The sequence below is a fragment of the Lepisosteus platostomus genome, chromosome 8 (assembly GCF_059453375.1).
Source record: "Lepisosteus platostomus isolate fLepPlt1 chromosome 8, fLepPlt1.hap1, whole genome shotgun sequence".
In the NCBI taxonomy this organism is placed as follows: Eukaryota; Metazoa; Chordata; class Actinopteri; order Semionotiformes; family Lepisosteidae; genus Lepisosteus; species Lepisosteus platostomus.
The window spans coordinates 62,807,153-62,832,000 of record NC_142618.1 but is presented as its reverse complement, the minus strand read 5'-3'; the positions used below and the strand labels follow the sequence as shown (position 1 = coordinate 62,832,000).

The following is a 24,848-nucleotide window of genomic DNA, read 5'->3' as shown; positions in this document are numbered from 1 at the left end:
CGAGAGTTATATGCTTCCTACTGTATTCCAAGGGTTCTCTCTATATCCAGTTTGTCATAAGTGTGCATGCAATCCTTTTGTTCAATGTTTTTATCCTTTCATTTGTTACACAGGAACCTGAATATTAAGAAGAGGATGATTTACCTGTTATTAACCCATTGAAAGAATGAGCGATACAAGCATGTGTTCTTCAAAGTTAGCTTTAGATGGGACCCTTGTAACATCACATGTATTACTGAAAAATGTTTCTTATCTTGACAGTCATGTCATCTTCAAATAAGGTTACCTGGTGCATCTGTGTCTTTTGTCTTTAGAATTTTAGAAAGTGAAAAGTTAGGTAAAATAAAAATAATGGAAATTATCAGAAATTATGCCAAGCAACATGCTACTGACAACATCATGAAAAAGTGTGAAAAAATATGATTAACATGAACATAAAATATGTTTTAAACTGAGTATTAACACCAGTTAACAGCCTTATATGGCAAAAAATACTGAATACATAAAAAAATACATAAGACAATGTTGTTCATTTGTAAAGTGTCAAATGTTAAACTAACTACCAGACAGGCGGGACTGGCTGAATGGCTTCCTTTCATTTGCAATCTCATTTTTAATACTTTTGCTATGCATTTCTAATTTCAACATTACTTACTGCAATAGGGAGGGCACTCCTATTTCCTACACATTTTGATTGCTAAAATAGCTACAGATATTTTTTCAAAATGTGAACTAAAAGTAAGGTGCTAAAAAAACATCCGCCATGCACCTTTTTAAATGCTGTCTTTGCTATTGGTGAGATCAGCTTTTTATTTCAAGTTTCTGGAAGTTCAGAAACAGTCTTTTATAATCAGCAGCTGCTAAATGTCATGTGGCAGGTAGGAGCATGGAAACAAACTTGTTTTATGCTGTGTAGCACTGAGCATGTCATGCAAGAACATATTCCTCTACAGTGACACTTACAAGAAAAAGCTCTTTCAGCTGTTCAAGTCGTGATTGAATGAACATGCATGATCAGGACAAATACTGTACATGGGCTCTGCAATTCCAGGCCAGTGTTGTCACAATGCTCCTCAGAGTCCCGGACGAGATGGGAACCACAGTGATGGAAGTGGAATACATTGTAATACATTGTAAAAGAAATACATTCAAATTCAGACATCTTGGCTACTTGTGTGTTTTAGCTGGTGCAGTTGGAAGCACTTAATTGGTAATGAGAAAGAGCCCTAGAGGACTGAGGGAAGTGAAGAGGCCGACGCTCGGGAGCAAAGCGGAGACTTAGCTTCTCCTTGCCAAGTGCTGCTTACTGGCATCCATCATACATTATAAATCAGCTTCCCATGTCTCCAATTGTGAGCAAGTGCTCTTCAAATAATAACCACACACAAAAAACTAATAAAAGCGGTAAAAGCTTTATTTCTACCACAAAGACAAAGACCGGACCATTTAACAAGAAATCCCTCGTTAGTGTTTGGTACCTTTATGTCTGCAGATCTATATCCTGATAAGAATCTGGTCTTATCAGGATAGCAAAAGCAAAACAGATCTGTCCCATTGTCATTTTTACATTGCCTGAGGTCTTCTGAGACACATTGTCGCTGTGCCAGCTCTTTAGAAACTGGAAGAGGTTCCTTTAAAGGATCGGCATTGTAAGCAAGCTGCTATTTTGTTCTAGTTTTATGAGTTTGAGCTCAGTTTGTCCTGGAGCAGGTCCAGCGGCCTCAGGCTGGTGAGCCAGTGCTAAGATTTTTAACCTGCATCCAGTAAAAAGCCACTTATCTCCAGTCTGGTCCCTGAACTCGGAGCCTAGAGGGTGTCTGGGTCCCACAGCTGTATTTATATACCTTTGTGTCACTCGTCAGCCCTGAAGATAATTGTCAGTATACATCTCCTTGCTGTGGGAGGAGAGTAAGAATGTTAAAAATAAAAGGAAGAGAATTTGAAGCCTCAAGGGAGTTAGGGTGGGACCGAAGTAAATTGCTGGGTGCGCTGTCCCAGATTTAAGAAGTTGACGGAGTCTGTGGCTGGGAAGCCTGTATTTATTTTAAAAGCAATTAACCCTGAACAATCTGGCAACTGATCCTTTGTTTTCCTTTTCTTAAATATTGTACAAAAGTTTGATCTTTTTGCAAGTATTATTTTGGACCCAGTTTGAGCTTCTGAGCTCTTCCGTTGGCCTCACAAAAGCAGGTGTTAAAGTGTATACTGTACATTCAGTTTCAGAATAGTGGTCCCAGAAATGTCTTTTTTTATTTTCTCTTTCTCAAGTTCAAGGGTTTTGTAATAATAATAGTGTGAGGCTGAAGCAGGAATGAACCTCGGCCTTCAGCCACTCTGTCTGTCTATAGTTCTGCTGTGTGGGGAGCGGTCTGGGCTGCTGGGGCAGTTTTCTGAAGCGCTTTCTTCTGAGCACTTTGTCTGATCCTCAGCAGGGAGTGATCTGACTGAGTGATGGGATTTGGTTTTGCCAAGGCCAGAGAAAAAAAACTTCTACTGGGAACAATCAGCCAGGCTCCTTGGAATTGCTCCATTGCTGATGAAAAATCATAAATGTTGGATGTCAGATAATGTATTGGAGGTGCTATTGTAGCAGTTTTGTTTCTGTTTGTGATGAGCTCTTTTAGGTCTGATAATCATCAAACCATACTGAGATTTCATGTTTATTCTTTAGATGGAATGGGAACTGTTGAAATATTTATGAGGACTAACAAGAAGGAAGTTATTTCTACATGCGAGTACCCATATAGGTGCACACAGCTATATGTTAACACATACTGTACACTGTGTCCATACTGTAGTTCTCCAGTACAATACAATATTCTCATATTTGATGCTAGCACTGCAGGACCCCAGACAGTGCAATAAACAGCCTACTTTAGGTAAGCTTTTCTTTGATGCTTTCAAAGGGTTTCAGACAAAGAGCGTATAATTAAATGTTATTTCAATCAAAGACCTCAAATAGCTCTCTTTGTAATTGAAATGTGGCATCTACCACTCAGCGGACAGGAAGTAAAGAAGCATGAAAATAAACCAATGTTTTGGAGTTGAGAAAAGCAAGAACATGGAGCATGACACCGAAGTGGAAAATTTGGCCATATTACAGTGCTATCTTTTACCACAGAAACATCTTTCAGCTTCCAGAACCACAGTATTTTTTTTTTCTTCTTTGGGTTTTTGAGTGTCATAAATGTGTTTTGAAATTATTTAGGATACACTGGCAGATGCAAATCTCTTAAAGAATAATTTTTCATTCTGTATCTTGTGTGTGTGATTGAAATCCTTTGCAAGATGTTTCTTGCTTTGTGTGTTTCTAATAATAAAATAATAAAACCTTTTACCCTGAACAAACATGAAAAAAGACTTTTTCTGTGGCAAGGTCCAGTAGCTTACTTTTCCACATTGAGATGTCTTGGCTGAAAGGTTGAGCAAGAAAAGACTGGATTATCTGTCCATCACACATTCACACGTGTTTGAACAGATGGGAATTTCTTCTTTATACAGCTGAGAAATATCTCATGAATGTGTAGAGTCTGGGAAGAATGGGATCTGTAAGAAGCCCACCTTGGAAAATCCATATGCTTTGTAGTGGTGACATTCTTAACAACGCAGGTATTTACTTCAGATTTCACATAATAAATGAAGTAAAACAAAACAACAATCTGTCCACCTTTCAATGTTCCAGAATACTTGCAGTATATTTGACAATGTTTTAAGTGCTAATTGACAACATCTTATTTCCAAACAGTGAATTTGTGCTGTTAAATCACATTGTGCAGTGACCAATATTGATTTTGCCAAGAGATTGTACTGTATGTTGTTTTTTGCTCTCCTGAAATTATACAAATCTGTCTCAGATTGATTTATTCTGTCTGAGCCCAGACTTTCAAATCAGAGTTGCCTGAAGCTAAAATTGATAGGTGGGAATAAAAAGATTACACTAGAAATTGCAGCTCTTCATTGGGGACACTATTAATCAATCTTACCTCTCTTGTCAGCCTTCTATTATTATACATCATGCACATCCAGCTGTGAATACTACCCAGGGTGAGGTCAGTCCTCAGGCTGGGATCTTCTTTCAAAGACTGAAGAAGTCTTAATCATTCAGCAAAGCTTGGACTAAATTACCCAACACTCGCACAAAGGGTGTTTTAGTATATCCAGAAGAAAACCTTCATGACCATAATGGTAACCTGATGATCAAATGCTACAGAATTTCTCCTTCCTTAGTTTTGAACATTAATATATTTATCTAATCTTGAGATTTGAAAAGCACAGCACATAAAATTGACCTTGGAATGAAATAGCAATTATACATTTGTTGATTCTTAACTTCTAAAAGTGTTATAATTAATACAGATGAAATGGTGATTCACTTTTCTAATCTTTTAAGTAGAATATGTGTGCATATTATTTTGCCTCTTGAGTTCTGAAATGCAGAGTTCTGAAATGCAAGGTCAATATTGCTCTTCTATAAGACAAGGTTTTAATTGTTATCTTACGTAATTTGCACCATGGTCTGGAATAAAATCAAAACTTAATGTTTAGCAATAAAGAGTGGAAGAAAGTTTGAAAACAAAATTATCCCACTAGGTTTAAAAAGGACACAAGAATATGCAGTCTTGTGCATTATTTTTTGCAAATGATGACCCAATTTTTTTAAACCCTAGCTAAGGTGCTCTGTCATTTCTATTGCTTAGATATACCAATGAATACACAATGAGTACACAAAATAATTTGAATTGTCATGGTAGACTCCATTCAGGAAATGTCAAAATGCCCTCATTTATTCATTGACCACTTTGATTAAAACCATTCAAGCTGAGCTTCAGACGTCAACCTTTATATGCTAGTAATCAGATTACCAGGAATAAAAGAACTACAGTGGTCTCCAGGAAGATAATGGCAAAACAAGTGCAGTTGAAAAGCAGTCCCATTTTTCAGTGCAAGGATTTTAGGTTTTGCTTGGACATTTGTGTGGTGTGTGAGGAATTTGGCACCAAGTGCTCAGTGTAGTTTGTTATCAGATATTGTCGATGTGCCTACAGGCCACATATGCACTTTAATTTTCCTTAGTCTATTGAGTGACAGTCAGGTAAATTGAATTTTGTGCCATCTAGCAGAGGTATAATAAGAGCTGCAAGATTAGAAAAAAACAGAGTATTTGTAATTTAGTCCTTTTTTTCTTTTGTTCTCAGTATGAATTACCCTGTTCTAAAAACAAAAAAAAAATTCAAAATCCTTTTAATTAAAAATATATGATTTTCTGTCAGGAAACCTTTTAAATAATGAAGAAGGGGGGGGGGGGTTTATAATTATAACATTATGTATAAGGCTTGTTATCACCCTGAAAACAGGTGCATTTTTTAAATCTGTTTTTTCCCCATTTGTGCAGAGTGCATGAAATAAGATTTAGAGAGACATTTGTAGAGTAGCTGTCAAGCTGACATCTATACCAAAGCAGAGGACACATTCTCTGCACTTCCTTTGTGAAAGGTTTATAAAAAGAAACATAAGAATTCAATAAAGTCAGTATTGTGTTTTATATAGAACTGTGCAAAAGACTTCAACTTCAAGGTTCAACTTCATTGATGTTTTATACAGTAAGATTTTTGACTGTTATTAATACAGGTTAATTTGTTTGTCATTTAGCATCTTTAATGCAATTTGATCAGAATCTTCAACACCTTGATCACAACAAACTCAAGGTCAACTACTTATGAGCAGCTAATATGAAGTGTTGTAACAAATTCATAAATTATCATTCATTCATCATTTGCCAAACAAATATAATTAATGTTGGGCATTTCTTGTCTTTAACATCATTTTGATTCACACTTCATATACAAAAGTGAAAAAGCTAATTTTTGCACTATAAAATACAGATCACCACAGACTTTTGTTTCTGCACAAAGGATGAACATTGAATAAAAAGACCAGAACAGTGAAAATATGTCAGACTCTTGCTCAGCAGTTTATTACCTCAAGAAATAAGTGAGGACAATAATGCTGATTACAAGATCATAGCCTGGACACCTATACAAACAGGCTAATATTTTTTTATAATTATTTTGTAGAAACAATTTTAAATATTGTGGGAAATGAACATGTTTCACACATGCAAAGCAGTTACTGGGATGCAGAGGTAGCCTGAGCACAGCTGGTCACGAAAGTTAGGAAAGAACGGTGGAGCTGTGATGAGCCTGATTGAAAGATTCATTCTGCTTTTGGGTTGTTCTGGCCAGTTACCCTTTGCATGTGGGCCTCTGTAGCTCTCCTTTAGTCCCGTTTCTTCAAGCAGACCTCACGCTAGAGGACTGTGCATCCCAGCTGCAGCTGTATGCAGTGACTGCTGATCATGTGAGCAGAATGCCGTCCTGGCTCAGGGGGCAGTATTACTGTCAGGAGTGTCACAGTCACTTGGGTATTGGGTTATTGTTGGCCCTCATTGCTTCGTTTTCAAAAATGAATGAAATGCTTCCAGCCTGGCATTTTCAATAATAGTAACTGCTCCTGGGTTTTTAAATAAGTGTATCTTTTTCTTTTTCTTATCTGATGGCAGAAAGCAGCTGAAGAGCCCAAATGCATAACAAAATCTCTTCAAGTTCAGGTTCTCATTTATTTGTCATTCTAGCCATGTACAAGTATACAGTGGAACAAAATATCGTTCCTCCTGGTCCACAGTGCAAATACAGACAGGACAGAAAGGACACTGACATATACATTGTAGACAGGATACACATAGTGCAAATTAAAAGGCAATACTGTACATAATATAATATATACAACACACTGGGGGGATTTAAACCCTGTTTCTGGATTTGGGGTGGGTACAAGTAGATTCCAGGGTGTTGAGGAGCCTGACAGCCTGGGGGAAGAAGCTGTTACAGAGTCTGGTGGATCTGGCCCGTACACTGCGATATCTTTTCCCAGATCGTAGGAGGGTAGAGTTTATGAGAGGGTCGGGAGGGGTCATCTACTATACTGGAGGCCCTGTTTAAGCAGCGTTTGTGATAGTTGACAGAAATGGAAGGGACGGAGGCTCCAATGATCTTTTCAGCTGTTTCCACAATCCCTTGCAGGGTCTTGTGGTCTGAAGTGTTGCAATTCCCAAGCCAAACAGTGACACAGCTGGTCAAGGTGCTCTCAATGATACCTCTGTAGAAAGTGGTAAGAATGGGCGGGGGGAGGTTTGCCCTCCTCAGTCGCTGCAGGAAATAGAGACGCTGCTGTACTTTCTTGGCTGGGGAGGTGGTGTTGAGGGACCAAGTGAGGTCATCTGTAATGTGTACACCAAGAAACGTGGTGCTTCTAACTGTCTCCACAGGGGAGCCGTGGATGTGCAGAGCATCTTCCAAGTGAACAGGAAGCTCCACTGCAAATATACAAGGAATATACATTACAAAAACTGTTTAATTTGTGTAAAAAACACAAAAGGCATGGACAGCACCTTTGAGAAAAAGGGAAACTTCTGAACATATTTTATTCTGCTGTATCATACTGTGTTAAAAGATTAACTTTTGACTCATATTGGTCAGAATTTAAAGAAGTGCAACACTTTGGCAGGCTCATGGAAAATTGTGACTAATATACAGTATCATGTCGGCAGGCGGTCACCCTCCATGTGCAGAAACTGACTACACATGAGTTTGGAGAACTAAGGTCCCTGCTCGACACGACATGGAAAACATAATTGTGGGTTCTGAAGGACTAATGCTTGAAACGTTTGGACACGGCAGCCACAATGGAAGACTGAATTAAAGACTGGGGATTGTCGGGTTGAATTAAATAGCACATAACTGGAACAGTCTGCCTGGTCACCTTGTCAGTCCTCTGGGTGTCCCACAGGAATATTTTCTGTCCTATTTCAGGAGTACTCTTGTTCCCAATAAGGGAACAGCGACTCTGGTATTTCCTTGTTTAAACGTGTTCTCTTGCACGGGGGACGCGCTCACGTGACATGTGTCTGTCGTTGCGCCCGCAGGTCTCCTCTGCAGATGCCCAGCGCCCCGTCCGGCCGCCTGAGGAGAAGTGAGCTGCGCCAGCACACCCATGGCTCTGGCCACAGGAGGCGGCCCGGCCAGGCATCTTCTGTCCCTACAGGGGCTGCTGCTCCTCCTGTGCAGCAGGGCAGCCGGCTGGACCCAGGATCCCCAGTGCCTCAGGGCCGAGCACCCGGTCATCGCATTCGCAGGTGAGCCCGGCGGGAGCGAGAGCAGCGCTCCTCTTCGGACACTGTGGTGTGTGGCGCTGTCGGCTTGTGGAACTGATTACTAGGACTCCTGTGGGAACACATTGGCTTAAATAGCTGCCCCCCCACCTTCCTTAAAATGATTTGTCATTTGTTCTGAACCTAAATAACTCGATTAGTTCCTGATCTGAATACAGCACTGCCTTTTGAACAAAATATATCTCTCAGAAAAAAGACATGCAGCTGTTAAAGTAGAAATTGGAAATATTCTGGTAAGCTGTATTTTTTATTTTTGAGTTTTTGAGATGCAGCTATTGGGTTTATTTTTGTGGTTATGAACTGTATACAGATGTGTCTCTTATACTTTGAATAAAATATAAAACCAGAATTATATTGAGCTTGACTCTGCAACAGCTACTCTACTGTTGTTCACCTTTAATTACTCATAGGTTTGGATAGAAACATCTGGCCAATAAATACTTACTGTTACTATAACTATCGGGAGTGGGTGTGTCTTTAGTCTCATGACTGACAGGTTCACATTTCCACTGCAGACACTGCAGTTGTCCCCTGAGTAAGATGATACCGTACCCCAGTAACTCCAGTCCACTCAGCTGTACTGTATATGTGGGGAGCAGTATTGCTGGGGTCCCATCCAGAGGGGAGTCACATGCTCTCTAGTCCGATTATCATTACAGCAACCAGGATGAGCTCCTGCCTAGTGAGTCACTGTGGCTGTGGTGTGGACTTGATTGTATTGGATTGTCTTAATTGTATAACAAGTAGTTATAGCTTTATAACAGTTGACATCTATAGAAACAGAATTATATCCAGTTTACTTTATTGTATTAAAGGGTTTAATCTATTTGTCCAGAATACCTTCAGGACGCATATAGTATGTATAACATTTGTCAGAGATTACATTTCCTAAGAATATACATTTGTTTTGATATATAAATAATGAAAACCATTTACTGCATGTTTTAGATGTTTTACCAACTCGGTAAACACCTTACATTAGTTTGAATTATTTTAATGAAAAGAGAGACATAACCAACACCAGCTTAAAGAACAGGCCTGGTCTCTACTGCATGATGGTCTGTATAAGGTCAGTATTGCTGGTGCTCATGGAGAGAGCAAACCGTTTCATTGGCTGACAGTAACTGAACTGAAGAACACAGTTAACATTTCCTGCCAGTATCAGGCTTCCAGGCAGAGACATACTTTCCCATCTCTGACCTTGGTAGATGGGTCAGCTCAATGTGCAGAATATTGAGGTTAATGATCCCATTGTGGTGAGTGACAGATCATCTAACACAATTGCCTTTCTCGTTGGATTCTGGGACAGAAATCCAATGGTTCCTTTTCTTTCGATCGTTTGTTTCCATAATGTACATTTCCAGCCTCAATTCCACTCCATTACTCTGGTCTGCTCCACTGGCTCTACAACATGCCTCTGATTAATTAAGTGCATTTTCATAAGAGGTTTTCTCTGAGAACAGTGAAAGGAAGGTAGTGGCTCTGATCTATTTCTTTGGCAAATGCAAACAATATAGATGTGGCTGTGAACCGCAGGAGGTGAAACTCTTACCTGAGCAGCTGTCTTTGTTGTTGTCTGTATTGGCTTTGAGAGTCTGAGGAAGTTCACTCTGCACTTTTAAATTGAAATATGAAATAGTCCTCTGACAGTAGAAGCACTAATCAAGTCCTTTTGTCTGTGGGTATTAAACGGAACCATTTTTTAAAGTATAAACAACATTTTAATAAAACACCACATCATTTTGGATTTAAGTTCTTTTTCTATTACTTCAAAGAATGAGTTCCTGGATCACAGCATGTTGAAAAATGTACTGTAATATTGCAAATTATTCTTAACATAAAAATATACTCAATACAAGACAGACTGCTGTAGGAACTTTGTACAGAATAAATACCTTATAAATAGCTTTGAATGTTTTACCTTTGAAAGAAATTGCTTTCTTAGCAGAAACTCTTCTTAACTGTTACTTCTATCTTTTCAGTAAGCAATGTTTTTTTATCTCCACTTTGGAACAGAAAAAAAACTAAGCAATAGTATTTGAGGAACAATTAAAATCAGTCAGGACACAGGAACAGTCAAACACTAAAAGAAAGCTGTACTGGACACTATTTGAACCTCAAATTAGAAAATAATTTTTGAACTTTTTCCACTTCTTCATCCTAGCATTAATCCCGCATCGGCAGGGTCCGCTTGTCGGCACGCCCGTCTCCATTTGGCGCGGTCATAGGTGTCCTCCGGGATCGATGTTCACTTTCCGCATGTTTTGAACTATTTCCACTGACGTGCTGGAATTGTGATTGAATGGTACCTGTGAGTGCACTGTGCCAGTAACTTGTGTTACTTTGAAAGACTACAAAGACTTCATCCAGTTGATTACACTGTCCAGACATATTGCAGCTTTGCATTAAGAGACTCTTCCTGTTCTGTCTTCTGCTCTCCTGACCCCTTTGACCTATAACCCTGAACTTACCCCTCATGTGAAGACCAGCACAGCAGACTCCCAAATGGGGAAATATTGCCACCAAGGTTTCTTTAGATTGCTATGACTTTATCAATGACACAATAAATAAAAGCAGTTGTGTGACATCCAGGATCATACATTTCCTTCAATGAAAAGGATGCTTCTTGGTTTTAAAGCTTTAATCACGGGTTTGGCTGATTTTGCCATAATAATACTTCCATGCTTGTTATATTCCTTTCTGCATGAGGTCATTAATTACATGGAGAAGAACTGACTGCAGCTTCAGTATTGTAATGCCTGGCTGGTTTCCAAAGTTTATTTATATTTTCCTGAAATAGCATCACGGTGATGAAATGAAAGTGCCATTTCCAGTCTGCTTAGGTATTCACATTTGGGTATCGGAATACATGCATGTATTTGTCTCTTGTCTCCGGCGATAGGAGATTTTATTATTTGAACTGAAGCCTAGAGGAATTTTAGAGCAAGTTCCTGAAGCATCATGCTAGTTGCCTCCAAAGTCAACAGCTGGCCAAGGAAGAATTTGGAATTAATTTGCTGTAATGAATTAGCCCACTGGCTACTCTAGCAGTAGTCTGCTCATGACGAGGCAGAAGCAGTGCACAAATTGTCAATGATCTCCCCCATAGGCTATTAAAAGAAAAGCAGGTGTATAAATTAACAACACTGTGCACAAGACACAGAGCAAAAAGAAAAACTCACAAATTCTACAATAAATCAGAGGTTCAAAAAAGCCATCTACACAAACTTGAAATAGAACACTGGAACCACAAGCAGACAGGTTTTATGGCCATCATTCCCAGAAAGAAGAAATAAAGCACTGCTCCATGCAGCATTGATATTGACAGGTCTTTGAAAACAGTGACAAATGCAATATTAGTGGTGTGATTTACATTTACAGTATTCTGTCTCTCAGTTATTTATTTGATTTCTGGTCTATGTTGAGAATGGGTTGTGAAGATGTATGGGGTGGATGCTGTTTATTATTGGCTTATGTTGTATATTTGTATTGTATGTCCTTTAATTGTTTGAGCTCAACAAAGCAAATTCCATGCAACTAATTATTATAGCAATAAAGAATTGCACCCTTGAACAAAATACCAATGAGGAGGATGTAATGAAAGCAAAAAACATCATTAGTTTAACTTGTAGTTTGTACATACTAATCTAAAGACATGATATCACCTGCATATCCCTTTATTAAGTTAATCATTCTTTACCCATTTGTTTCTACAAGCAGTGCTGTCTTTTTTGATTGCTGCAGGAATTCATGTCATTTTGCACTTCAGGAAGGTTGCCGGTCCAAATCCCGAAGCTGGCAGAGGAATCCTGCTCCGTTGGGCCCCTGAGCAAGGCCCTTAACCCCAACTGCTCCAGGGATGCTGTACAATGGCTGACCCTGCCCTCTGACCCCAAGCTTCTCTCCCTGTCTGTGTGTCTCATGGAGAGCAAGCTGGGGTATAATAAAAGACGAATTCCTAATGCAATAAATTTTATAGGGCTAATAAAGCAACAATAACATAACATGTCCTCCTTTTTCTTTTGCTGACAGTAAAAAACAGTACATTGCATCTGTGATCTGCTGTGTTTTCAGGAATCGTGATACTATTATCCTAATACTTTAGCTTTCAGTTTAGCTTTACCAGTTGACTTTTTCAATCAGTCTCCACATTCCCTCCTATCTAGTGCTTCTCTGTGTATGACTGATTGTTGTTTGCATCTTCTATCATCCAGAAAAGTACAACTTTCTAAGGTGCATAAATAGGTTTATTTATATTTATTAATTTAAGGGAAAGCAGACCACTGAATGCACTGACCCCTGAATGTGTAACAGATTTGTAAGTATAAAGGGCCAGAGGAGGTTGTACTTCAAACACTGTAAAAGTGAGTCAATATCCACATATAGCTTGAACAGCATATATTATGGGTGTGAATTCCCATTAAAGAAATGGCAAGTAAAACTGCTATGTACCATCTGTGAAGCTAAGGCTATACTGTTTCATAAACAAATACTGTAAACCCTACATTTGAATTGAGTACTGTGTCTCCCATATGTACCACATAAAACACATCTGAATCAGTGTAAAATGCATAGAAAACAGTGCTACAGGACAGTGGAAATAAAGACACTAAATATAAACTGCTTGGGATGAAAACTGTTGTTTTTTTTACCACATCATGCTGCCTTGGCACATTTTTCCAGTTTGGATCTTTTGAGGTGACCGATTGTTCCAGTTGCATGCTGTGGTCCTTTATTGTGGGGTTTAAACTTAGAAAATGCTTACTTCCCAGAAGGGGTGTGACTTGTTTGGACTGACCAGGGTTTGGGCTGTCCTGCAGAGCCTTGTCTGTGTGCGAAGCTACAGCAGGACCACAGCCAGTGCAGGCCTGGCTCCAGCTCTCCCAGCTGGTAAAACCTCGGAGGTACAGTATGCCTTCACCTAGCCTGTTTTTATTCAGAGATTAAACCTCATTCTGCTTTGTTAAGGGGGTAGTAAACTAAGGCATCTAGGCATCTAGGAGCAGAGCAGTGAGGTTCATTCATTGATCATTTGGAACTGGTCGTTTGCCAATGTTGTGATCCGTTGAGCTGTATAATTAACTTGCATGATTCATATTGGGTTGATTACTCTGTTGACATTTGGTCAGGTTTTTCTTCAAGACACATTACTTAAAAAGAGAAAAGGCTCTTCCAGAGACTGTCGGCAGTTATGTTCAACCTTTGAAATATATTAAGATTAATTTAGTCTAGGGAAATGCAAAAGGCATTTTGAACCCTGGGATACATTTCATGCAGCTTGTGTAGGACATGATCTGAGCCAAGTTTCTCACTTAAATGAGGAAAGGTGACTTTGTAGGCATTACAGTAGCCTGTGTGTTGCTATTTTGTGTGAATCAGAATAATGTTTTTGCCTGATGTTTTTAAATTGATCATAATTTGGAAGGTGTGTACAAACATTTGTCACTATATTTACATTTGTTTGCTTGCAGACCCAACCTCTTGAGGTATAATTACAGCACTCAGGAACAGCATCAACATTGACTGGAGACAGACCAACACATCTGTGCTGTCCATAATGGTGATAATTGGATATTGGAGAGCACCCCACCATGCACAGCTCTTTAAAAATACACATCTTAAGTTTTATTTAGTTTTTGAGAAAACAATTTACTTTTTCTCCCACATGCTTATATTGTAGGAGAAAATATTATCTTTGGCCCCCAAACTGTAATCTTGTAAATGTCAAAAGTGACCTTGCAGTTCAACTGGGACCTGGATGTGTCCCAACACGTGTCTGGTTTTTAAAATATTAAGTTGCATGCTTAATAATTGATGTAACTGTTCAGTGAGAGAAAATAAAATTATCAAGTTGTTTTCATCATCAGAAATTCACTTTCTCATAATCTTTTCTTGTTATAAATTCAGTTCTTAATAAAAGGACTCCTGACTTCAGGAAAGTAATTGACACTTTTTCTTTTTTAACTTTATTATTTAATGGGTGCCATCACTAATGGTATTGCTGTCGCTGTGCTCATTCATGTTCCATGTAGTTAATGGTGAGATAGTGTGAATGCATCTGGACGGATGATCTCACATCACAGAAGCTGTTACATTACAAGTGTTTTGTCTCAGAGTGAAATATTACGAAATGTATTGTATCAGGGTGTAAAGTTAAATGGTATGGATTTTTCCCATGGTTTGGTGTAGTATATAGTTTCAATAAACTCCAGCAGGAGAAAAATTCCCAGTGACCGGTGCTCCCCTCTCTCCCCATGTGGTGTACAGCATTTACTACCCTGTAAGGCCCCAAACATATAGTCATATCCTACATAAAAGATTGCTGTTCTCTGTTTGCAGTATTTTTTTTCTTTCTTAACAAAATAATAACTAGGACTTGAACAACTGAAGAGTTGTAGAGAGGCCATGTGCGGCCAAGTGTGGGTTCTTGGGTGTCTGTTTTGGGAGGTCAGTGCATGTAAGCAGGCATTGATCAGAGTTCCCACTGCCCCGTAATGATTATACAAAGGTGGAATACTTTGATTAGACAGCCACATAGAACCCAACTCTTTTCAAAAGGTTTTCTCTAAATATTTTCACCACAAATTATGTTTTAAGCAGCCAGTGGTGTACATCAGACATTAAGCTCTGACTCTGAAATTTTCCTGCCCTGTAATATAATATTTAGCGAGTTGTTACTTTAGAGGTTTTCCTCTCCTTAATATGAGTGTGACTGGGATGAATTTAATTTTGAAAAATTTAGTAAAAACATTAGCTTTCTTGAGATTTTTACACACAAGATGTGTAGTTTAAATCCTTTTTTAGTTTAATGTTAATGACATACTAATGAAAATTCAATGTTATTTTAAACAGGTCAGTCTTGTGTAACACTGAAAAAACTTCGTTGAGATTAAAGTGAACATGGCATGCAGTTGTCAAAAGGCCAGCTTTTCTCAAAGTGATTGTTTAATCTTTTCACTTAATGTGTGCAACTTTCTGCTGTTCATATATGTCTTCTCTGGCATGTTTTCAAACAACGAATATTGAAACATTGAAAACATTTTGCTGTGGGGTTGAGAAAGAATTCTGTACTCATCCTGGCCAGGGGCAGACTAAGGAGACGTTTCACCCTAATGAGAAAACACCTAGTATTAGAAGAGACAGTAAGTGAAATGTGGGATTATTAAAGTCTAGACTGAATGGAATTAGTGTCCTGCTTCACAAATACTGTAAAAATGATTAATAAACCTTCTCAAGTGCTATTAACAACCAGATGTGCAGTCTTTCTAAATATCATTAGTTGTCTGTTACACAATAACAGCATACAGTGATTTGTGCTTATTTATGTTTTACTTTCAAAATATTTTGTTTTGCTTAATGAAAGGTAGGTGAATATGTGGGATGTTTGTGAAGATTCATAACACTATCAATCACCCCATTTTCACATTTAAATGGAAGTTTATACCAGATCTGTTTAATGAAAACCCAGATATGTAAAGAGGTTTAGACATTCATAACATGAGTGGATTCTTTTCATGTTTGTAATATTTTGTGACTGGGATTGGATATGACAGATTGATGATACGTACATGCAATTTTAAATAGCAAAATAATCACTCAAGCATACAGTTAATGATCTGTCTAAAAACAGAAAGAAAACCTTTAGAATTAGAAATGTATTCCTTTCCTGGATGATATGCTAAATATTGTTTAACAATTCACAAATTATCCTTTTAAGAAACAGATGTCTTAATTTATTTCTTTTGAAGTGAAAATTAAGCCTCTTTTAGAGAGTCCCTCAAGCAGGGTTTTCAGTCCCAGAGACGTTTATATTAATGCAAAATATGTGGAGAAGCGTGTTTGCAGTCCTATCAACTGATCTTGCCTTATGTACATGAATGACAAGGGCACCTTCTGTTCTGGCTAGTGAAGGAATGACACCATTCTTTGGCTTCCTCCCATGTTTTATACATGAGAGTCACTTGTGAGAAAGGCTGGAAAAGTATTTTGGTTTCCTGAGACACGAAAAAGATGGGAAGACTTGACAATTACTTTGGTGTGTTTGAAACTTGAGTGGTTGGTGACGGCCTGGAAACTTGAAGACCGTCAAGTGCCAAATGAGAGAGGGAGGATTCAGGAGCCAGTCCTCATACTCCTTTAGTTAGACAGGGCAAAGGCCATCACGTCAGTACTGCGACACTGGGCTCTGAACTGCACTGAGAAACACACCGTTCAAGTGCCTGTCCAGTTTTTTTATTGGCTGTTTTCAAGAAGCATATTAATCATTTTAATCACATTTCCGTTGAATGGCCTTCAGCACAAATCACCGATGATTGGTTAGTTGGAGTCAGTGAATCACAACCCTCAGTAAAATCCCCCAACGACGGCTCTCTGCTCATTGCAGAAAAAAGTAATTATGACTAGACTGACAATTTTTCATTTTCAAATACAGAAGTGTCATCCAGACACCCACTAATTTATATTTTAAGTAAATGTACCAATAAATGTAAAGCAGCTTTTAAAGTTTCTCTCTCTCTCTCTCCTGTGACTGAGAGAGACAATTAGATCACCTAATTTAAGGTCTGTAAAGTCTTTCTTACTTGAAACTACACGTTGTATTTAAATCTCCCATAACACTCTTTATTTGTGGGTCTTCAGTGGCTTTTCCAACCAGACTTACCAGCAGCCTCAGGCCATTCTTTTACTGTAATTTGGGTTAGATGTCTTCAAACAGAATACATACTTTACTGCTAAAAGCAGCACTCAGAAAACCCCAAGGACAACAAGCATACCGTTTAACTTTTGAACTTGGTTTGCTGGGTGGACAACACTCGTTCCCACTGCCAGTAGTGCTGGCCCTGTCGAGGTCAAAGGCTTGTTCATGCAGATGTGTGTCTGGCACTGGTCTGCTGGTCAAAGCGCAAACTTAACCTCCTGACAACTCCAGTCCTTCAAACCTGACTGCCCTGTCAGTGTTTATTCTTGTCCCTTCGCCCCGTAGCTGAGCAGAGGAACCCTGAAAGGGCTCAAAGTTGATGTAGTCCCTGAGAAACAAAATACCTGTATTAGAGACTGTTATCTCTATATATGTCTACCTTTTTATTCTCATATCCTTTTACACTTTTAAGAACATTGTGTAGCCCTGAAGGGAATGTTTAATGATTTATAAACCTAAGAAAGCATTTGTCCTAACTGCCAAAGACAGTGCGCAGTGTAGCACTAATCTGTTAACATTATAACTTGTGAGCTATAATATAACACATATATATCTATCTAACATATAAAGTAATAATAATGTCTTTGTTAACCTGTGCTGCTTCCCTTGTTGAGATGAAATGTGGAAGGAATTTTTTTTTTTCATCGTTGTTAGTGTTAGCTATTTATCTCTCATGTACAGTATGCTGAAATGAGAAAGTTGATTGCTTATGAGACTGTGCTGGAAACCCCCAGTCTGTGATGTCAACTGGTCAGGGCTCCCATGCAGAAGTTTAACGGGTTGAGACGGGTGAGCATTTGTGTCTCTGCTGGCAGGAGGCTCCTGTCACCCCTGCAGGGCAAGCACTGCAGCTGAGAAATTGCCAGATGAGCTGCTGCTGGGATCTTGCCATGTGGAGGAGCGGATGACAGATAGAAAGACACACGCACCTCTTCCATACTGTTACAAGTGTTATAGCAGCTGAGCCAAACAGCCTGACAAGTAGCAATTAACACAGGGTAGTGCATACGGTATTGCATTGTTCCCATAGTATAAGTAATATTGTTTCCATAGTATTATTATAAAACCTTACAAGTATGTCATTATTCAGTACTTTTAGCATATGATTTTATGCTAAATTAGCAACTAACCTCATTAAAAATTTTAGTGTTCTTGCTGACACGTGCGATAGTCCTGTTTCCATTACTTTGTATCAGTTTTCTAGTAAATGGATGAAGCTTCCATTACACAGGAACTGCTTGTTCAACAAATAGAAACCTGAAAGTAGAAGGTCACTCTACTATATAGATTGTCTTTGCTTCAGATAATATTTAAGGCAAGGGCTTTAATTCTAAATTCTATCCTTTCTCTTAATGTTTGGTCACACAGTCAACAGTAAAGAAATACAGTGAGAACAAAACGATGGCCTCCTGAGTCAGACTGCAATTAAATCGTAAGATGTTAAAAAGTGGAAAAATACGACTGCTTTATGAAAACCAGCTTTGCTCTTATGAACCATTTTGTAGATAAAGCAAAGCCCTAGGATGGCTTTTTCTCTGCTTAAAACTTGCAGTCTCATCTAAAGTGAAGAACTTCCCAGTGGGATGTTGAAGATTTATGGAGGGGAGGATTTGTAACCGAAGCTGTATGTCCTTTGGGGGATTGCTCCTACATTTGTATGCTCTGAACATTTTACATGGAATGAAAAACGACCCTATTGCTTGCATTGGGAAACAAACCCAAAGTAAGTTAGTCAAAAGGACAGGGGATAGAAGCAGTCATGATTGTGATGCCTTGTAGTAAAGTTTCATGTGGCTCTGTAAGCACGAGTTTCTGTGTGACTTCTGAAACCTTATTAGCTATATACATTCAATTGTTAAACTGAATTTATGAGACTCCAGGCATCTTGACCTCTAAGAAACAAGGAATAATGCGTTACGCTGAGAATGTGCTCATTTAATGGGCATTAAAAGTTTAAAATCAGGGGTGATTTCCAAAACATTACAGTGAAGTAATAAGAAAGCTTTCTTGATCTCCAAAGAGATCTTGGGGTTTACAACAAGACTATTTAAATACAATTTAAAGAAGACATCAGGGTGACATACTGTAGTACATATAGTGTGTATAGTGAACAGCGAAGGAGAGAGGCTTGCACCTGAGAGGCTGTGCTGTCACCAGTAGTGGAGCCTCAAACCAAGGGCCAGGCATGTGGTCCAGGTGTGTAAGCACAGTCTGAAGATGGCTTTCCACCATCTGCTTGGCTGTCTTGAAAGGTTAAGTACTTAGTTCCTTTTGAACTGGAACAAACTTCATGCATCATTTTGCTCTTAGACAAAAAGATTAACATATGCACAGGAATCATAATATGGTGTGCTTTCTGGAAACTCTTAAACGCCTACTTACTGATCTGTTTTTTACTTGTATAGCGCTGTTTGAAATATGCACGTGTATAGAACTGTTGCCATATCTTTCCTTTCTGGAAATAATTAGATGTTGCTCATGTCTGAAGCAGAGCTCTGACTGAACTGCGGGATCTTGTGATTTACCCAGTGGGAGAGCAGATGTGATTGTGAAAACAAGTTTGGTGCTGATCAAGTAACAGAAGAGGTGGAAGACAGTTGGACATCTCCTTACACTGATCCCAGAAGTCTTTGATGGGATCCCCAGAGGTTAATGAGTGTGGTGCCAAGGTGACAGTGTGAGGGTAGCTGTCAGTGCGGCTCAGCTTTGACAAATTGCGAGGCAGGCAGCCTCTCTAGTGTGGACAACAAGGACACGATGCTGACAGCTAAGCCCTGATCCATGTGCATGCTGTCAGATACAGTTTAATCACTGCCCGTGATCACTACAGTTTCAGACCTGTTCTGCTTGACTAGCATTTTCACATATCTTCCCGCTTGGCCATTGACATGCCTCCTTTCCTTGTTTTTATTCCAGACATACAGCCCTGGATTCACACGTTCAGGACAGAAGATACAGTGGATTACTCACAGTTAACTTTTGACCCTGGCCAGAATGAGCTCATTGTTGGAGCAAGGTAATGGATCACTGTGTATTGAAATGTAGTGTGAACTAGTATTTAAATTACTTGAATCGCCCAATTACAGGGCTTGAGTTTGTAAGTTTGTGAGGACAGATCAGGTTCTTCATTGGTGGCCAGAAGACTACTTCCAAAAATGCAGAACTTGCTTTAATTTAAGATTGATCTGTGGTATCTGAAGATGTTATTAGAAACATAGAGAAGTAGTCTATATCGTATATGATTTTGGTTTGCTTGGTGATTAAAATTAACATGAACGGGGATATTGGGAAGTGCCTGTTTATCAAATGCAAAAGAATCTAGACTGAATATTGAACTCTGAGATGTACAGCTGTAATAACACAAAAGTTAAGTCTGACACAGATTAAAATAAATTAGCAGATATATTTAGAAAATATGTACTTTGTTAATTCTAGCAATAATTAAGCATGAGAACATTAGAAAGATAATAAATAACAGGCTTTTTGGTTTAACAATATGAACACTTTTACTCAAACATTTAATCAAACTAAACTGGCCTTGTAAGTGTTCTCTTATGGACTGAAAAAAAGCAAGAGTGGTCACGTCTTTCCAATTATTTTCTGCCCTCTTTTATTACTTTGTAGCAGATGCCAGATTGTTGGCTCAGCTGTGTCGTGTATTTTCGGCCATGGCAAACTGAAAACTCAGTGTGACTGAAGTCCAGCGAGCTCTCAGTCATCCTTTCAGGGGCCTAGTTGATTGTGGGAGCCGTTGACACCTGGCCTTTCGCATTGAGCTGCGTTCCTGGAGGCTTGTTCGGGTTGGGAGCAGGGTGTCCAGGCAGCCCGGTTTTTGGATTGCCAAGTACTGTATCTGCTTGAATATCTGGGCAGTTCCAGCTGCTGATTGTAGCGCTGAGCAACTAAGTTCACAGGAGACAGCCGAGAGCCAAGAAATTGGTTGATTATCTGCTGGAAACACAGCAAAACAAATGCTGTGGGGAGAGAGCTAATGCATTATAGCCTTTAGTCTGAAGCACATGAATACAAACTATTGAGCGAGTCGGGAGAAGGAAATGCTGTAGAAGATGCTGGACGTGACAAAGATGGTCTGATACTTTTGTCATCTCCTGGCTTGAGTTCACAGAAAAGTGGTGGCAGCCCCTGTTTCAATATTATTGTTTTAATTGAAATAATAGTAATGAGACTATTGAAAATATCTGAGAATAATGAGACTATTGAAAATAAATCTAAACATGTCTGCATACCACTGATTTATCAAGAATGATGATGAATATAAGCAAAATCTATTAACATTATAATTAAGTGAGAAAACAAGTCATCGTTTTTCCTGTTGCTTTACACATCATAGGCTTGCTGAGGACATCCTCTACACTAATATATTGCAAAGTGTTTTCAATATCACATTTTTAGCCTATTTCTGCTGGGGCTTATTTGTGAGCCTAAGGAAGAAAATTTAATTATTATCTTATGATACAGTAAGTGTAACAATCAAAGGTATCAGGGAAATTTTGTTTAGTACTGCTTTGTTACTAGGAATAGGGAAGAGTACCAAGATGCTTCTGCAGACTTTTCCTGATTTTGCACAACAGGAGGTTTGACAGGTCATAAATGGAAAGGCAAATATAATTATCCTCAGGTGTCCACAACCACTACACAGTGTCACGCCCTCTGCAGCCAGAGGGCGCTCCTTCTCTGTCCTGTCCCTCGTTTCCGGTCTGCTGTCCTTCCTGTCCCTCTCTTCCTTGGGCTATATATTTCTGGGTCTTGCACTCTGTCCTCGCTCAGCATTGAGGTTCGGATGTCCTGAGACCTGCCTAGCACCAGGGCGCCCCACGTCCGCTCCCTGAGGGCATAGGTTTCTATACGGCATTCCTGAACTCCTTGCACTAATGAGCCCGGGCCTTTTTCCCGTCTCGCCGCTACGCATATGGGTCTTTTTCCGCTCTCCTGCTCCCCACGGTTAGTCCCTTTGGACGTCCGTGACACACAGGTTACCAGGAATTTAACACTGAGGGAGAACATTTGGGCTTCAGGCTATACACTGGAGTGTTGTGGTTTGGCACTTATTTGCAAAGAAAATAACTTTAATGTCCTTTTTTCAGGAATCACCTCTTCAGGCTGCGGCTGGAGGACCTGTCGTTGATCCAGGTGTGTTTAAATTATGGCTCTTTTTTCTGTTGTCTCTTTCTTAGCGAGGAGAAACACCATGTGCTGTGGGAACATGTGTCTGTCTGTGGTTAGCAGTTAGGGTGGTCAGACAGAGTGCACAATAATAATAATAATAATAATAATAATAATAATAATAATAATAATAATAATAATAAACTTTATTTTATATAGCGCCTTTAAAGGTGGCTTCTCAAAGCGCTTTACAGGATGACAATAACAATAAATAAGGAGACTACAACAATAAATAAGAAAATTTCACAAGACAGGACACAATTATAATTACAACAATACAACAATAACAATAGAGGAGACCGTGGAAGATGGTATTAAGAAGAGCAGAGGGGTGAAGAATGGAACCAGTTAAGTAAAGGCTTTTCTGAAAAGGAGGGTTTTGAGTCTGGATTTGAAGGAGTTTAGAGAAGGTGACTCTCTAATATCCTTGGGCAAAGAGTTCCAGAGCTTGGGGGCATAGCAGGAGAAGGCCCTGTCGCCCATACAATGTAGACGGGCTTGGGGGACAGTAAGGAGGGCAGAATATGAAGAGCGGAGGTTGCGAGGTGGGGAGTAGGGCGATAAAAGTTCAGACAGGTATTGAGGTGCCAAGCCATGTAAAGCCTTGTAGGTGAGCTCTATTAATAAGCTCTATTCCAACTTCCTGAATTTTCACCAGGAGATGTAATAGACACAGTGTCGTGGCACTGGTGCGTCCCATTCAGATATTACATAAACTCTTAAGAGATTGTTTGCTTGTCTGTCTCTGAAACTTCTGTGGTTTGCAAGGTGTACTGTACACTCTTACTCTTCTGTTATTGTTTAATCGCTCTTTAGTTTATTTCTAATTTGTGACAGTAACCAATTGTCAGTGTGGTAAAAGGAATTTAAATTAGTTTTCCTTGTCTTTTAACACAAATATGCATTGTTCAGCCAAATGAGTCAGCGTACCCAGACTCTAATCATGTCTGGAATGGATTAATGCCGAGATATAATTTTGTTGAGTCTGCAGCTGTTGATCATGCAGTTTCATGGAAACGTTTTCAATGGATTGCATCCTCCCAGGAACCTGAAAAGAGGTTCAGGTACTGCGAAACTGCAGTAGTCTGGAATTTGGAGATAAAGATTCAAAACGTGCCACTTTATATTATCATTGTTTGCACTATATACAATACAGTAGCTCCAAAAATAGAGCTGTAATTTGAAAGATGTACTGTTGAAAGCAAAACATTTTATCATCATTAGCTATTTGTGCGTAGGTAAGTATTTATCTTTATGTACTTTTAAAGAAACCTTGAGAAGCCTGAAGCAACTTGTTGAATATGAAATCTTGTAAAAAATATTACCGACAAAATCAGAGGTTTTAGCTTTTGAAATGTCTCAAACTGTATTTGAGTAGAGTAATTTACCTTGTTAACCTCTCCAAAAAAAGAAAAATGCTAAAAAATATATCTATATATTATTTAATGTTTCTTCTCTTAAGAAAGAACCAGATCAGCCATTAAATCATTATGTTCATTCCTGAAGGAATTTGTTTTTAAGAGTGTAGGATATTCATTAAAATCTGGCACTTATTGGATTAGCTTTTATGTAATTGTTTCCCTCCGTTTCCAGATCATTATGGTTAAAGAACTAGAAAAAGCCAGGTCAGTATTTTAAATGTTGAAAAAGGTAATTTTGTGCTGTTCCTTCTGCAGGCATATTAATATTAATGCTACTGCAAAATGTGCTTATTTCAGAGTTTTCATCAGGGGACAGAAATCATTGAGACAAACCTACTCATTTCTAGGGCCATCCTAAGGGACTTAACATAAACAAAGCTAAGTCCTGTTCTGTGCTTTAGGATCGCGATCTGTTAACACCATTTACTCAGCTCAAGCCATAGTGAGAGTAGCAGTGGAGATTTAAAGGACACAGATTAAGTGAATAGCTTCATTTTATCTTTTCATCAGTTTTAAATAAAATTATTGATAACAGAGAGCGAGCTTGACCCATTTTGGTCAGTTTGTCATAATATTAACGTTTGCCCTTCTGTTCCTGCGTGTCTCCAGTGTGCCATTCAGGGTTTTTGGTGTGCTATGCAGACATGCTGCAGTGAGCCTCTTTCTTGAAGTTCACATTATTCATTTCATTTACGGTTGATTGCTGTGAGGAATTTGTTTTCTTTCCTGTGACCTCTGGGGTTAACAAAGAGTTGGAGTGATCAATCTCACTAAAATATTTACCGCCCTGTATTTATGTACAATATTGTTTTAATTGCTTTGGAAGGGCACATGATGTGGTGTTTCTTTGTGTAAACAAAGAGGTCCTTGTTTTATTCTCGACTATGCCAAAGGGTGAAAATGAATCATTTAATTTAAGTTTATTAGGAGGTGAAGATTTGCTTTGTTGATTTTGTTTATGAGTTTGTCAAAAGAAGTGCAATTTCTGAAAAACACCTATATTAACCATTTTAGATCCAGATTTGTGATTTGCAACAGGTGCTTCAAAGTTTTTGAGTTAACCCAGGCCATCATATAGGTTTGTTTGGTTTTGCCAAAAATAAAAATTAATTGGAATCTTTTAACTCCCCAAGAAAATGGAATAATAACTTTATAATGTAATGGTTTATAACTATTTTGTGGACCCAAGCAGAACGTTTTAAACAGTCGTTCTGTGTGTGTGACTAAGCTGCTGTGCCAAACAGCAAGGCCAGGAGTCCTGCAGTTTTCAACAATAGCTCATGCTCCATTGTCAGACACTTGTAAACAGCTCCTGTCCGAT

General features: G+C 38.8%; 1 protein-coding gene across 2 annotated transcripts in view; it reads left to right on the top strand.

The window, feature by feature from the left end:
* The window catches only part of sema5a (sema domain, seven thrombospondin repeats (type 1 and type 1-like), transmembrane domain (TM) and short cytoplasmic domain, (semaphorin) 5A), a 129,030-nt gene that overhangs the window by 27,701 nt on the left and 76,481 nt on the right, over window positions 1-24,848 (top strand). For both annotated transcript variants that reach the window (XR_015941040.1, XM_088644233.1), the window contains exons 2-4: window positions 7,982-8,191; window positions 19,839-19,938; window positions 22,028-22,073. Coding sequence is in view for 1 of the 2 variants with exons in the window: in XM_088644233.1 (XP_088500359.1) it covers window positions 8,050-8,191; window positions 19,839-19,938; window positions 22,028-22,073 (288 nt within the window). In the remaining variant the exon portion in view is untranslated. The remainder of the gene's footprint in view (window positions 1-7,981; window positions 8,192-19,838; window positions 19,939-22,027; window positions 22,074-24,848) is intronic.